Consider the following 16,462-nt stretch of genomic DNA (forward strand, 5'->3'; position numbering starts at 1 on the left):
GGAAATAGTTGAAGACAACTATTTCAGTAATTGCATTTTTTAATATACTTACTAATTTTTCAGTCTTTGTCATACATTTCTTCTGAGGTTTGGATACAGGTCTTTATTTTCCTGTATTACTTTTAATTTCTTATGAAACAGACATTGAGGGATTTGTGCATTTTACTGATGTTGAAAGACTATAATTTGGTATTTCAAATCATTAAGTTTTCTTTTGCACATTGTTCATCATCTGAAAGTGCATACTTCAATTCTGTAGTGAAGTTTAGTTCTGCATAAGCTTATTGGAAAAATGGAAAATTAAATAGAATTCTGAGAATGTTATTTTAAGGTAAGTCACTTTTAATGATTTGAAGCCATGAAAGAAACTGTGATTGGAATATCTTTCTAAACACTGGTAGAAACAGGCCTAATTCTTTTCTCTTCAGTACGTTCTAGAGATCTATGCTGTCTACTAGGAAAGCCATCAGCTTGAGTGGTGCTAAGTATCATTTGTGTCTCAACAGGAGAGAAACTATCTCTAATACAAAGATGGTTGCCTTAAAATTCTGTCATTTCATAAGCTGCTTTATAAGGTGCTTGTTTATTGTCCCTGCTGTAGGGTCAGCAAGCTGTTTCGAAAGTAGGATTTGTGACTGAAAGACATACTATTGTCCTGTGTTGTAATTTGTTGCATGAGAGTTCCTGGTTTGAAACAGCGTAATAATTTTACTTTAAAAAGTAATTGAGTTGGTCAGGACAAGATTGCTTTCTTCTTTATATGGCGTAATTTCTGGTAAACTTTGCAAAATACCAAGCAAGTTTGTTTGTACATGGGTAGAAACACTTACAGCCTTTTTTTGTTGAGAATTCAAACCACCGATTGTAAGCAGAATAGCACTTATTTTCTGTGCCACAGAATGTGGCTGAGCAGCAACGTGGGGTTCGTTGTCACTGCTTATTTCGGCTGTCTGAAAGACAATTTGTGGGCTTAACTTCTTGTGTGTTTTGGAGCTCCTGAGCCAGAAATGTTCTTCAAAACTTACTTCACACACGTACACACACCCCCAATATAATTGAATGGCAGTCACTATGAGCTTTTTCTGTAGTATTTTAGAAAAGGGGTGTTAGAGTCATCTTTTGCAAATGTGGCTGACTTTGAAAGGTGGTCTTCTATATAAGCAAGAACTTGTGTGGTACGTAGTGACTAGAAGTTTTAAATGAGGTAATGGAAATATGCTGAAAATTCCTTTCCTATCAATATATTTTGTCATTGGAAAATATATTTAATACTGGAGTATCTCCTGATTTCTATATATTGTTAAAATTTTAAAGCTAAATCTTTAGACTGTTTAAAAGCACAGATGAATTGTATGGGTTTTGGCTTGATTCTGTTGAATAATGATTGCTTTCTAGTGTCATCTTTTTTCATGATCCTAACATCTTCCTTTGCCACTAGCTTATTGGAGGTGGGGGAAAGACCAGATTTTGAATTTAATCTAATCTGTCATAATGAACAGGCTTTAAAATCTTTTTGGGCTTTTTATTCTCTGAATACATTATTGAGTATATACCAGGACCTTTTTATCTTGCACTTTCATGACATATGTTCCTCATAAAAAAAAGAAATAATGGCTTAGTTGTGTCAGAGCCAGGGTCTGTCAAGCCTGGTATCCCATTGTTCCCGTGGCGGAGTACATGTGGCTGAATAAATCACAGCGTCTCGCTCAGCCTGTGCTGGACTGCAGTCTCCGGCCGGCTGTATTCATCACCACCCCAGCAGAAGGAACGGTGAATGTGAGACCCTGGGAACGGCAGGTAACTCTGCCCATGCCGGCAAGAAACCTGCAGCTCGCCATTGGTAATGGTGAGGAGGAGGTGGAGGGGCTGTCAAAGTCACTTCTGCTGTGGGCGCTCTCCTGGTTGACAGGAGAGGGAAGAGTGAGACACAAGTCAAAACGCAAACAAAGGGATGATTGCTGTTCCATACAAAGAGCTGCTTTAACCTAACCTAGGTGGTTTTCACTAGTCACCAAAAATGGGTATGAGGGGAGATGTACAAGAAGAGGTGCAGACATCCTGTTTCTCTAGTGGCTCTCAACCATTTTTGGTTTTAGGCTCTTCTGGAGCTAGTTATGACTTCTGTGTTTTCAGTAAGGCCCAATGGATTTCTCATTCATGAAATAGCTCAATGTTCTTTTGAGCCTGTACTTAATTAAATCTTCCCTGCCCCTCCTCACTTTGTTTTTAATCACTAAATCTATCAACATAATTAAAGCTTGTAGCATTCCAGTCAAGCTTCTAAATGTAACATACTTCTTCAGCAAATATTTTGTCGTTTTATTTTTCTGTCCTGGGTAATTCTTAAGCCAATTATTTTAGTAAGTAACAGAGAGTAATCCTTTGATCCTTCTGTACTTCTGCCCTTTGTGGGAGCCTGTAGCTTTTGTTGCCACAAGCTTATGAAGAATATATTTATCAGTTAATATGTAAAAAGTTGGGTTCGAGGACTTAACCACAGTTACTAAATGTTGATTGGGAAGGGAGTTTATATTTGCCAGATCATACTTTTATGACCAAATATGAGCATCTGGGACCGTTCTGAGGTTGATATACCCTTTGCTTTTAGAGTGACCATGATTTTCTTCCAAGTATTAACACTGGTCTCTTCTTTGTATTGATATGGTTTCTTAAAATGCTGTTTCGAAGGCTTCAAGTTGTAAATCAGGGCTTTGGAGATTGTGGGAACATTAAGTTATGTAAAGTTGGATAAAGTTACTTTTTATCTCTCTATAGGTTATTAATCTAGTGTTGCATTTGATTGTGGGGAAATGACTTCAATGTAATAAAATAGTCTGAAACATTGGTGAGGTTCATGAAAATGTCAGAAATCTGTATCCATCTTTAACCTAGAAGCCTCCACCTTAATATATGTTTTTCATTATACTTACTTCAAATTTTTGCACATAGTTTTGAACAGGTTTTCATTGAAAACTTACTATCGAAGAACCTTGTAAGTCTTAAAAAAACGTGCCATTACATGCATGTACATGAAATTGTAATATAGTTAAACAGCTGTTGGTAACTCTAGTTTCTTACATGTAATCTTTACCATTATGCATTTTTGTAGGTATGTAATAGCTTTGAATTTAATGAAAAAATGTAAGTATTCTTAGATAGCATTTTAACAATTTACAAGAAAGGCTTTTTTTCTTTAAAAATTAAGAGATTGAAAATCTGAATGTTTTGAACAGGTCTTCAAATTATCTTTTTGTACCAAATATATAATGGCAATTTAAGCTTAGTAAGAAAATAACTTGCTCTCAAAAATGTTAAAAGGCTCCTTAAAGTATTTAGAATACAGCAGGCATGAGCTCCAGCATAAAGCTGGGGGACCACCAGGTGGTGCTAGTGGAATAGATTTAATGTTGGTTTAACAGTCGTTTAAATGTATCTTTACAAATGTGAATGGGGTGGGTGCATATACGAAAACTTACTTTCTATGCAACAAGCCTGTTTGTACAACTGAAAAGAGTTAAATTGAAATATTGTGTAGCGGCTTTGTGGTTTGGGCACCTTTAATTTTAAAATGTTGAATATAGATGCTGAGGGGAAAAAAATGCTTATCTGTAGGATCGATAATGTGGGAAGCGGGCAGTATAGAGGCATAGTCCTAGGTATTTTACCTGTGTTTTTGTTAATTCAGAGAGCATTTATGAAACTTGGCTGTTCATGTATTATAAATATATCATATCATGACCACTTGCTTATTTACCTACTACATTTTGACTCTAAATAGCAAAATAACTTCTTAATAATGTTGTTTCAACTGTTAAGATTTTGGTCACTGGAGGATCTTTTTTCATAAGGAATGCACACAAATAAGGATCTCATTTTGTGAGGGTGTGAGGGGGGTCTAGTTTTCTTTTTTAATGCATTATGTGGCTTAAAAAGTCAAAGTTGAAACAAATTCTAGTTATGAACACATACAGATTTTTAGATACTGTTTTTACCAACTCTTGTAAGGTCTTTCTTTTGATTATCTTGAAAATTGTATCCCTTAAAAAAAAAAAAGGGGAGGAGGGAGAATTAGAGAACAGTGTGGACTGCAGTAGTTCAGAGTACATTTCTATGGCCTGCTGATTTGAGCAGGTTCGGTTTTGTCTTAATGTACCCTGACATAAAATATATATATATTCTTTGAAAGCATGATACAGAGCATTTTACAACATTAAATTAGCATAAACTATCCTATATAGCATCACCCTTTTAAAGAGGAGTAGAATTAAAAAAAAAAAAAACCCACAACACCAAAAAAACCCAGGAAAACACAAAATGTCTCTAAATCCAAGTGACTGTCTCTTGTCTAGTCAAAAAGTAAAATCCAGAACATCTGCAGACAAAAATTCCCAAACCTATTTTGCTTGTAATCTTAGTGTTGTGACCAAGCTAAACGTTTTAGCATTGGATGTGCCGGTGTCACGTTAGTAACCACCTCACTGTAGCTAGAAAGAAACTAAATCAAACCACATGACAGCCACTAATAGGTCTGTAAAATCTTGGTTGACTATGGTTGAACAAAGCAGAGGATGGTTTCTTTGGAGTTTGTGGCCCTATGCATTTACTCTGGGTAACAAATGTATTTACAGTCTGGGTTTCACTGCCTTGGGCACAGCAGTATGGGGTTCTCTGAGCAGAAATTCTTCCCCTCTCCTCTTCCAAGTCTGCTACACCAAATACTTCATAGAATAACTACATGCGTACACAAAACCATCTCAGAGTGGATGTCAAATATCCAGTGTGTGCTACTTCTGAAAGTGCTTTTTTATCTTGTTTTCCTGCTTGAGATAAATTTTTACTTGGCTTCCCTCCCTCCTCTTCCCCCTGGTGTATAAATGTTCTCACACTTGAGGAAAGGAAATGTGCTCTCTTCAAATGTTTCTTTCTCCTATCCTGAGTTTAATTTTATTTACTCATTTTAGCAAGGAGTTTTTGTACTACCTACCTTAAAATTTGGCAGGGCACTTACTACCATAGAATGATAGTATTATTGCATTCCTCTCGCTTCTGAAAATTGTCAGTGTAGCATTAATGAGAATCGATAAAATGTCAAGTGTATTATAATTCCCATCCGTGTCTCTCTGTTTTTTCATGGCACAAAATACAGAGAGAAATCAAGCAATAAGCTACATGCAGTAATACAGTTTATAGTACAGCACTGTAAAAGTGTGAACTTCAAAACACTGATATTAAACTTTGATTAAAAAAAAAATCATGTATTGAATTTAGAAATTGCACGAGAGGTTAACTTTTGGATCTGTTAGAATACAAGGAGGTTGAAAAGCAATTAATTAAAGGCTGTTGGAAGTATGTGCTAACGTGTGCGGTTTTTTGGAAGCAATTTCCAAAACGGGAGTGCTTGCCAGGTGCTGCCTTTATAAGGTGTGAACAGGTTAATACGTTCTGCTGCATTGTTCTTTAAACTACCTGTTCATCGGAAAAATCAGGCTTCTGTCAACGTCTTCGTTTTTCAGCAGTTAGGTTTTTGTGATATGACCATATTTCTGAACTGTGTTACAGGACTGTTTTCTGAATGTCATTTACAGTGTTGGAATGCCCATAATACTGCATCTTTAGAAAAGATTATATAAATAGTTTCATTTTCATTTGTCTCATTCAGCTCGTCTGAGCAATTTTTTTCTCCGTTAAGCCGGTTGTTTGAAAAGGTCTGGAGGCATGCAAAAGAGAACAGCATTTTCTTCTTTGTATTTAGTGAAAGATCCGGTTTCTCTGTAATATCGAAATATTCTTTAGAGTTTTGAGTAACTATAAAATCTGACTTGTGTGTACAGCACTCTACCAAATCCCAGTTTGAATTGGCGGGGATCTGTAAAAACAACAGTAAGAAATTCTTACCTTTTATATCTGCATTTTACACTATTTACTGTTAACATGCTTGGAACATTGAATGGCTATGCGTTTTGTCTCTTGAGCTCTTCTCCCGCTTTTTCTAAAGGGTGCGGCTTCTAGGTATCAGTTTCTTTATTTAAAAATTTGACCTACTAAATGTTCTTTAAAGGAAAATGTATAGTGTAATTTTAAAACTATATAAAGCAAATAGGTTTTTTATTGAAAGGTCTGGTTCTTCAGGATTGTGGTTTCCCTCCTTACAGTGAAGATGAGGTTATTCTAAGAGCGGAATAGTAAAAGTAAAAATAGTTCTGACACTGGCAGTATTCCTCTCCAGTGCAGTAGCTGTACGATGCCTTAATTATCAGCCTGAAACTCAAGTTCTGTTGAAGTTATTTGAAGAAATATACTGTTGATGCAGTGGTGTCAAAATTTCAGATCTGAAAATAAACTTACACTGTGAATGCTTGATTGCTGTTTTCTCTTGAGTGGAACTAGAGCACTCAAGGGTTTTTTAATTACGTGTTGTGATTTGAATTGGTGAGTTTATCATCATTACTGAATGAGTTTGAGGTGTGCGGTAGATAGATGAACTGAAGCTTAAGTTACTTGAAGTCATGCAGTCTGTGTTTTTCTTTGGGGATGGCAATGAGAGCAGGGAGAAGAGGGTATTAAATGCCGCTGAGAAGAGAGCTGCAGCTCTGTGGCTCATTCTATATCTAGTTGGGGTTTTTCTGAGTATTTTAGATAGTTAGCTTTAGACAAGTGTGTGCACACTCATGATTTGAGTTCATGTTATAATTTAATTGATGTTAGACTTTAGAATCTAGGTGTATTTAATGAAATTGTCAGGGTTTTGTTTTGTTTATGGAAGCTGGTTTGCCTAGTTACTTCTGGTAACACTTGTTTCTGGTATTCATTTTCTCTGCTGTAAGATTACTGCAGGGGCTGATATCATGCATGGTGTGTGTTTATAATAGGGCCAGAATTGAAAAAGACTGAATGTTGCAAGTCAGGGAGGGGTGTTTTGTCTTAAATTGAGATCTTTTCCTTTGTCTGTATTGTCTTACTTTCATAAATATTCAGTTGATTCAAAATATTTTTAAAGCATGAGGCTTTAAAAAAAACCCAAATAGTCAATTCAGTAATTTGCTAAGTCTTTCAGTTATGTTGTTCAGTTGTGTGGGTTTTTTTATGATTTGCCATTTATTTTTCAGCATTGTCAGCGAAGCAGGAGCATCTATCTACAGCGTCAGTCCAGAAGCGTCCAAGGAAATGCCAGACCTGGACCCTAACCTAAGAAGTGCAGGTATGAAGAATATTTAATTTTATCACTGTTTGAACAATAAAGCTCAATTCTCAGTTCTCAGACTGTATTGTTTATAATATTAAGTATAATAATAGTCAAAAGTATAAAAAGTGAAAGTTTTGGATGTTTTGTTTCTACGCTTTAATTCTTCCATCATTTCACATTTGAAGTCCTAGGTATGCAAATGACATCATTTTCTATTAAGGCCTGTAATGTATGGTCCTTGTGGACTTAATCCTTCAATCGGCTGGTAAAGGAGAATTTATGGGGATTAATATAACCAATGAATTACATAAACTTTCATTTGGGCATGTCTGTGCTGACAAGAGCTAGACTTTTCTTTTTCCTGTATATGTGCACAAATGTCTCTAAAAATAAAAAAGCATTTTAAGGTCTAGGAAAACAGAAGAGAATAGGTAATTTAAAGGTGTGCGTTCATCCTGAAAGATGACAATGGCACTTTCTTTACCTTCACTGTGATCACTTTGAAGTCTTCATGTAGCTGAATATAGTCCTCGAGAAATACTGTTTAGTTTCTAGGTTTTTTATTAAAAACAAAAAAACCAAAACAAACACAACTATTTCAGCAGAAATGTCACTGAGAAATAATACAGCCCAAGTGCTTAGAAACATAAAAGTGCTGTCACTGTTACAATTTTCAGTGTTTGGTAAAAGAGTAGTCTTTAAAGATCAAATTCCTAGCAACTTCATTGATGTCCAAATTTTACTCATGGATTTGGTTTATTGGGAGACAGCTGTAAGGGCAGGTCTAAGGTGTTTTTTTTTTTATTATTTCATTTGTGTATTTTTATTTTTATGTCTTTCTGTATTTGTTTTTATCTACCCCAGTTTTTTATTTTCTTGTTTTTCCTGCAATTTGCTGTTGTACTCAGTCAAATAAAGCACATTACATGAGCGTTACTGCATTTTCATAGATCTCTTCCAGCCAAAATGCTACTGCTATTAATTTTATTGTTACTTTAGCAGCTAACTGGCCTGGAAGTCCCCAGGAAGGTGTAGAAGTAGATTAGCAGAAATCAGTTCTGAAGTTACAAGGTATTTGGGGGAAAAAATTTCTAGGATTCCCCATGTTCCTCTTTCCTTTTACTTCCTCAAAGGGGAAAGAAGGGATTTGTGTTAACTCAGTGTTTCAAGTGAATGTTATTACAGGAATATTCTTTAAATGTCTGTATTGGCCCTTCCTTTTGGAAGACAGGCCTCTAGCTTATCTTTCACTTGACTCCTTGCTCCCTGCCTGCGAACAAACTCCTGTTGTGATTATTTCTTCCCTGGGCCACAGATTTTGAATGTGTCATGGTATGGCCAGACTGAACATTAGGCATGTGACATTTCTGTATTTGTGACAGATGCCACTAACTTTGCCTTGGGCCAAAGTTTTATATGTTGCTGATATATTAAACGTGGGTTTAGAGTTCATGTAAACGAACAGAAAAACAGTGAAAAGGAGGAAATCTAATTATTAACAATATACTTTTCCAGATGTAAATGATTTTCCTTTTTTCCCAAGTTAATTTTTGAACATTTCAGACATTTTTATTTAGTGTTGTGCATGAAATACAGTAAATGAAAATCAAATTTGTAATACATGACCAAACTCAATATTAATTACCTAGAGTTCATAATTCCTTCACTATTACTAGGAATTGCTTCAGGCATAACTTAAGTGCTGTTGCATCTGGTTTGAAAAGCATCAGCTATTTTAACATGCCGCAGCAGTACTACAGAGTACATACAAATTGAAAAAGGGTAGGATAGAAAGTGAAAAGTAATTGCTTAGTTCCGTGGATGTCAGCTGTTATGGAACTGACAGCTAGGAGTATATTTATTACAATACAGTCTTTCTAGAAGTTTTAGACTTTCTTCTTGACGTCTCTTGGTGTCAATATGTAATTAGTTGCACTAAAGATGTGGACTTTTTTTGAAGCTGAACATGAAAATGTGATACAACATTGGAGGGAAACACTAACTGATGTTTGGGTTTTTTTGCAAACTTTTTTTCTTTACTAGCTTTTACTTTTGTACTTTTGATTTTCCTTTAATTTGCATCAAACAGCGAAGTGACATGGTGTCAAAGCTGACTTGCTTTTTATTTTAATTTTTGTGTTACATCATGTCAGGTTCCGTGCTTACATGATAGCATTTAGTACATTAAAGGAAGCTGACAGCTGCATGATGAAGTGTGACATTTATAGTTAAAATAAAAGGTACAACTGATGTGAGATATCTGTGATCTTAATGCAGTTTGCCACTTTAACATTGTTCTCAACAAAAACTTTATAGAAGGGTTTTGGATTTTTTGAATTACACAGGTAGGCCTATGTTTGTCCATCAGGTACATAAGTGTGAAATATTAAATAATGCATATTATATGAGAACTTAATTTCACATCTTGTGATATGATCTCTGTCATATTTGCAGTGCTGCTTAGCACTGTTTGTAGTCAGTTTTCCCTTTATACAGAGAAAAGAGACACATCAATCCTGATAAAAGTATTACCTTATTAATTTCTTCTTGGCTGAGTGTTGTATATAGGGGGAAATCCACAATCTTTAGCACTTCTTGGGGTGCTATTTAAAGATATTAGTTAAGCTAAGAAATCAACTGTTTGTGTGGGGTTTTTTTCACTATAAACTGTCTTTGAAGTTCATAGATAGCAAAGGTTTGTAATGATTGAGAAAGGTCTCATTATAAACTGATGGTGTATATGTAAACTATACTGGAAAGTCTTCATAGTCATCCATACAGCACTTTTAGCCAAAATTGCACTTGCTTGGGGGGGAAAAAAAAAAAAAGGTAATTTCTTAAAACATTTTGCTGCTATCTACAGTGCAGAGAATGGAATAGTGTCTCTCCAATTTTAGAATTGTGCTCCAGAGATGGGTACCTTCTTTCTGGCACTAGGCAGTATCACCTTCTAGTATCAATTCTTTACTTTGAACGAGGTTCTTTAAGATTTTTGTAGTACCAGATCTGAATATTTCACAAAAGTGCAGAACCTTCTGTACTGCTACTCCAACTAAGTAGATAATAAAGAACTTGATGAAACCTAGTTATTTGTGTTTGAGTAGAGTGAGAAGGTATATATCCCCTTCTGACAGTCATTGTAGGATTAATGAGCAGAACAGCTATTTCTCAGCCTCACAGAATTAGGGAGATAAGAGGCTTATAGGCCTGAGCAATAAAAGGATTTCCTACTTGATAGGCTGAGGAAGTTCAGCTGCACCAGATTAGGAGGGTTCTGTGTGGAGAGCAAGCCATGGGAGTTCAGTAATGGGGGTTTTTAGATGAACTTGCAATTGGGCTGCAGCCTGACAGAAAAGGGAATGCAAGGCTTCCTTGAATTCTCCTTCCCAACAGTTGTGCCTAAGGATGGGGTGAAGATTTGGGGTGGGAATTTTAGTAGGGAAGAATGGACACCATTAAAAAGAGTGCTTATCAAGCTGGAAATGTTGATGACCTTTGTGAAGCTTATTAATATGTGTCCCCTCAAGGCCTTGTGACTGCCTGTTCTAGAGTTAGTGGAACAGCAATGAGGGAGCTGCGAGGCTGGGTGGGTGACTGCAGTTCTGCTTCTGCACTGGCATGTGTCCTCTGGCCACTCTCTTAAAGAAGTCAAATGTTTAATCTGGTAGTGTTTTCGTAAAGCTGTCAAATTCATATTTACTAGGCTGCCGTGTTCTTTTGTTGTTTTTTTTCTTACTATTTTTTTTCCTGAGCAACAATTAGTGTAACACTTCATATTTAACCTGTGGTTAACTTTTATTCATGGCATCTTCAGGTAGGAGTTTTTTATTGTCACTTGTCCATAAGATCTTCTGGCTTTACTCTAGGTCTCTGGTTGAGATTTGTGCCTTTTTTTTAATGGAAGGCCTGGATGCAAGCTTCCCTTTGAAGTAATTTCCCTTGCAATAGGACAAGGGGTAATGGTTATAAATTAAAGAGGGTAGATTTAGACCAGATGTAAGTAAGAAATGCTTTACAGTGAGGGTGGTGAAACACTGGCACAGGTTGCCCAGAGAGGTGGTAGATGCCCCATCCCTGGAAACATTCCAGGTCAGGTTGGACGGGGCTCTGAGCAACCTGATCTAGTTGAAGATGTCCCTGGTCACTGCAGGGGGTTGGACTAGATGACCTTTAAAGGTCCTCTCCAACCCAAACTATTCTATGAAGTAATTGCAAGTACCATGCTCAGTGAACAGTTATGTTCCCCTTGCCATTGGTTGTCTTTCATTATCAGAGCGGTTGAGATTGTCTTGATGTGGTATTCTTTGCGTAAGTAAAAGAAAAAAGTTAAAATCAGTGGTGACAAGCATTCTTCCCTCAAACAGATGGACTCTGTGACAATCAATGTCGACCTGTTTTTGGTTGCTGTTGCTGGGCCTGTGAACTCTAGAATTAAATGGTTTTCCAAAGGTTGATATTTTCTTAGTTTTACTTCCACCCTGTCTTATATACTTTTGCTCCAGGGTTTATTTTGTTGTGCAGAACCTGTATTCCTAATTAAAATGAGGCTTCTGTGATGAGAAATAAAATGAGTCTGTGCAGGTGTCAGTGTGTAATGCTGACACACGTTCTGTTTTTTCTGTCGGATAGCTCTCTTACACTTCTACGTTTCCTTGTTGTTGCAAATGCTTGGTGGCTTGCACAAGTTTGGCTAGGCAAAATGGGAAGACTGTGGAGGTACGGGTGAAGTATATAGAAAGTGTAAGCACGTATGACTCGTGTTGAAGGATTGACACACAGAAATATGGAATTTAGGTAGTTCCTGGATGCCTGGAAACTTTTTAACGTTTGGTAAGCTAGTGGTGGTTTTGTTGTTGCCCTTAGTACAAGGAGGATAAAGGATGCACCAATTGTCTGGCATGTGCTCACATCAGAAATTTTTTCTTCTGCCCCCTCTCCACCTCTTGAAGTGGATACCATGATGAAATGAATGTTAATAACTCCAAGACCCAGAGGAAACAGCTCGATGCTGATGAAACAGTGGCCTGATGGTGGAGAATCACTGAGGCAGTAGTCATGCTGTGATTTTACCTTGGCTTCAATATATACTCAGTCACATTAAATGATAAATCCCTTAATTTCATTAAATTGATGAACTACCTTTCATTTTGAGATGACTGCTCTAACAAATAAGCAATATCTTCTTTCTTTTACTATTTAAAAAGCAAATTAAAAACCTAATGCATCGATTTATAAAAATGCAGCCAAACCTGAATACATGCAATTCTTTAAACATAAGATGAGGTGGGAAGGGGGGTTACGTCTTTTCAGACATAATTTTTGTGTAATCCCTTGTTAGAGGAGATCTCACGCTAAGCCTCTCCAATTTATTTCCATACCTTAATGCAATCATATGCATTTGGTTTTTAATTTGCAATTCTGTGTTCAGATGCTGAAACAAGAGCCCCATACTTGGGCTTGTCTGTTGCAGCAACTCCAAGCAATGCTCGTTTTCCTCTCAGACATGGAGGGCTTGGGGTCCTCTGTCAAGATCACGTAGTTGTGTCACCTAGTTAGAAAAGCAACAAATGTAGATAAAATATTCCCTAAAGTAACTTTTTTTTGCAAAGATTTGGAATACTAACATGGCAATCATGCCTGTCATTCTGCATCCACAGGTATGATGCAGTATAGAAACTGTGTTGTTTCTAAAGGATGATTTCTGAGGATAAAGAGGAATCTGAGAGAGCAAAAGGTCACACAGCACAGCTTGCCTTAGCATTGTCAAATCCCATCTGCTTGTCTCCTCTCCACAGGGCAGAATACATTGGATTATTGTACACTCAAAGTTCAGTACACCACTTGCACTTTTCCTTGCAAAAGAAAGCCGTATAGGCTTTGGGGGCTTGTTAGGACTTTGAGACTGTCATGCTACAGGGTTTTATTCCCTGGGGTGCTGTTAAAGATAGAGACATACAATTCAGAGCTGTCATACTGGCCAGCAAATAGAAGGTAGAGATTGGAAAAAATGTAATTTCTTTTGACTTTATCTTAAGGAAAGTAAAACAATTTGATGATTAGATGTGTGGGACATAGTGCCTTCATGTCTACTTGAGCTAATTTCTTCATCTTCTTAAAAGAGCACTACTCCCCCTTGGCTACTCAGGAGAGAAGGTCATTTTTCAAAAACTTTATTGGACAGAAGTCTTACGGTTAAACCATTTGCACTGCTTTCCAACTGGAAGCTTCCTTCTAGAGCTAATCATTGAGGATTGGTGCAAGTTCCACAAGTTTTCAGAAAGAGTTAGGAGACAGGAAAGTAAGTGCTACATTCTTAGGCATTAAAACATTTTTCTAGCCCGTTTAGTTGGGTTTTGTGCAATTACAGCAGTACAAAATGAAATTGTATTCCATCTTTAATTTAATCTGCTGTATTCTGTAGCATGTAAGATTGAGTTTAATTATACTGTTGGAAGGGAAAAGTTGCAGCGGTCAGAAACAAAATGGTGGTGAACAGCAGTAATAGATAAAGAGCGGCTTGTTCCTTCTCTCCCCATAGGACCCAGCTCCTACTAATGAGCAGAAGCTCATCTCAAGGTGTGGGCTAGGCTCAACAGCTTAAACAGAAGTTACAGGGAATCTGTGGATAACTTTGAAAAACAGTCCCTAACTGCAGGTAGTCTGGAAATGACTGGGCCTCCTACGGTTGTGCATGGACGTGGGTGCCTGCATCAGGATTTTGAGAGAGAAAAATGGGCTTGAATTGCCAAAAACCAGTGGCACAATGCTGAAAGGGGTTGTTACACGGGTGTTGGAGACATTTTCAGTCTTTGCTTTCTTTTTGTTCTAGACAAGAACCTAACATTTCCCAATCTGTGCAAACTTCATGGCATGTGTAAGAGGTGGTATGTAATAATTAACATCCTGCTCACTGGCACTGTATTTCCTCTGAAGCTGTAGAGTGTAGTAGTACGCTGGTGTAGAGGAGTCTGATCTTCTGTAATCTGCAAGATCGAGACCCACTTAGATTGCCCTAGGCTTCTGCTTTGTTACAGAATTAAAACAGGAGATGATTTTGAGCCAGGTGAATGCTCTTCTGTCTTGCTGTTTTGGGTCAGTATTTTTACTATGCTAAGCGGGGGGAGTGTGTGTGTGTATGTAGCATTTAGCTGCATACATCGTTCTCTGTGCACATGTATAATGTTGGCAACTGTTGTGTAATCTTTGCATCCTTGGTGGAAAGATATGATGTTCACCTTCTCTTCCTCTCATTTACCTATTTCTCATATCCCAGCTGGATCGGAGTTCAGCAGACAAACTTAGCCTTTTATTTACAAAGCATCATTTTCTGTGCTTCTGAACCAACTGAAAATACCCCACCAGATCTGTCTAAAAGCCACCTCCAGAAGCAGAGCACTAGTCCAAGCTCTGGTAAAGCCAGTTTCCCTTAGCATAAGAGTTATGAAGATCATTTACTTCTCTCCCTCTGGCTGTAACTCTGTGCATGTGTGTGTCTGTGTGTTTTCCTTAGAGCAGTTTGTTGCCACTTTGAAGTGTGGAGCCAGAGGAACAGTGAGTACAAGGATGCTCTTCAGTTCGACAAGTTTTGATTTGCTTTGAATATAGCAGTATAGTGTTTTACTCACCAAAACTGCTTTTCTTACTATAGACATAGGAAAGGACATTCTGGTCACTGGTGAATGGTTAATTTTTGTTGCTCATATATAAATGAATAACTCTTGTAAGTACAGAGCCTGAAGTAATTTTTTACTTTTAATAGTAACAGTAATCAATGGCATGGTGATGCGGTTAAAATTAGAACCAGCAGTCTGAATGTGAAAAGCATGCTGACGATATCTACCTTTTAAGCTGAGCAGATGAGGAAAGATTTTTCTGAATTTATACCATCCTGTAAGACTAACTCATTTCTGTGGCAGAAAAATCACATCAGGCTTCAATTAAATGATTATATGTCTCCTATCTCACCTTGGATAAAAAAGTGCTGCTATCCCGTGATAGAGAAATTACTAATACTTGAGAAAAGTCTTTTTGAGAGTGTGTTTCTAAGAAAATACTGACTTTAAAAAAGCTGCATTATAATATTCACTTGTCGAGGTTTTATCTTTAAATGTATTTCTTACTTCCCTTTTTTATTCAAGCCATCTCTTTTAAAGACTTTTGTAGTAAATAAATAGAACGTTGTCGTTCATTATTGCATTCATCTTAGGCAAATAACAGATTATCAGTTTTATGTGGAGTTAAAAGTAAACTAAAATGTAACCTTTTAAAAACAAAAACCTGCTCACTTGCCACAGAAGAATTTTGGATGAAATGCAGCTGTTGAGCAGTTGCTTAAAATAAATTGCATACTTTAAACCCACCAAGAAGATATATGAGGATTCAAAACTGTGTCACAAATCCTGACCTACTGAGAAAGAATGCTTAATGAAAAGACTACTGTACGTTTCACTGTATCCTTTGCAAGGAGGGTGAAATTTAGGTCAACAGGATAGAAAGCTTCCAGGACTCAGGAAACCTGAACAATCGATCACTGAGTAAACATTATTGCAGATACTTAGGGAGGTAATTGATCCTGAACACAATAATAGGATTTATAAAAGGATTTAAATAAGTTGTAATGTTTCCATATCTAGTCTGGTATGATATATTGGCAGTAATTACATATGCATTTGTGAGTTAGTCTGTGATTACCTTAATATTTTTTTTTTTTTTTAATTTCCTTGACATTGAATTTTCAACCCAGACTTTTATGGTGCAAAGGTTAATCTAAAATAGGAGGGGGGATGAGTTACTTGGATGTTGTAGTAGCATGTCTCAGCAAGAACAAAATACTGAGGTTTTGTAATAAAAATACAGAATGTTCTCATTTACGACAAAATTGGGGTTGAACTAATCATAGCCTAATAGCTTGTGGTTGCTATATATTTATTTGTAAAACATTTGTAAAACTACTCACTGCCTTCACATCTGGAAGCTTCACATTGTTTCAAAACACAAACAAATGCACCCACTCATATGAAGTAGCTAAACTGTCACAGTTACTGACTGGAACACGTTTTTATCCTTATATAGCGACCTATGTGTTTAAAGGAAGGAATGCCATCATCTTGGGACTTTTGGCCAAAAATGTTTTTCTGCTTGCAGTGGCAAGCAACATTTGAATGCCGCTGTAACCAAAAGAAGCTGAACTTTATTTTTTTATCATCTTCTACCCATAATCATTCCTGGCAGTCAATTGTGCTACATCTGGCAGAACTTTGTATGTTCTTTTTCACTCTT

At 36.8% G+C, this 16,462-nt stretch overlaps 1 protein-coding gene across 1 annotated transcript in view; it reads left to right on the forward strand.

The window, feature by feature from the left end:
- Window positions 1-16,462, forward strand: part of SRBD1 (S1 RNA binding domain 1) — a 124,134-nt gene that overhangs the window by 50,833 nt on the left and 56,839 nt on the right. The window contains exon 14 of the mRNA XM_010297579.1: window positions 7,107-7,198. Within this exon, the coding sequence (XP_010295881.1) occupies window positions 7,107-7,198 (92 nt within the window). The remainder of the gene's footprint in view (window positions 1-7,106; window positions 7,199-16,462) is intronic.

This window comes from Phaethon lepturus, unplaced genomic scaffold, assembly GCF_000687285.1.
Source record: "Phaethon lepturus isolate BGI_N335 unplaced genomic scaffold, ASM68728v1 scaffold1392, whole genome shotgun sequence".
Taxonomy (NCBI): Eukaryota; Metazoa; Chordata; class Aves; order Phaethontiformes; family Phaethontidae; genus Phaethon; species Phaethon lepturus.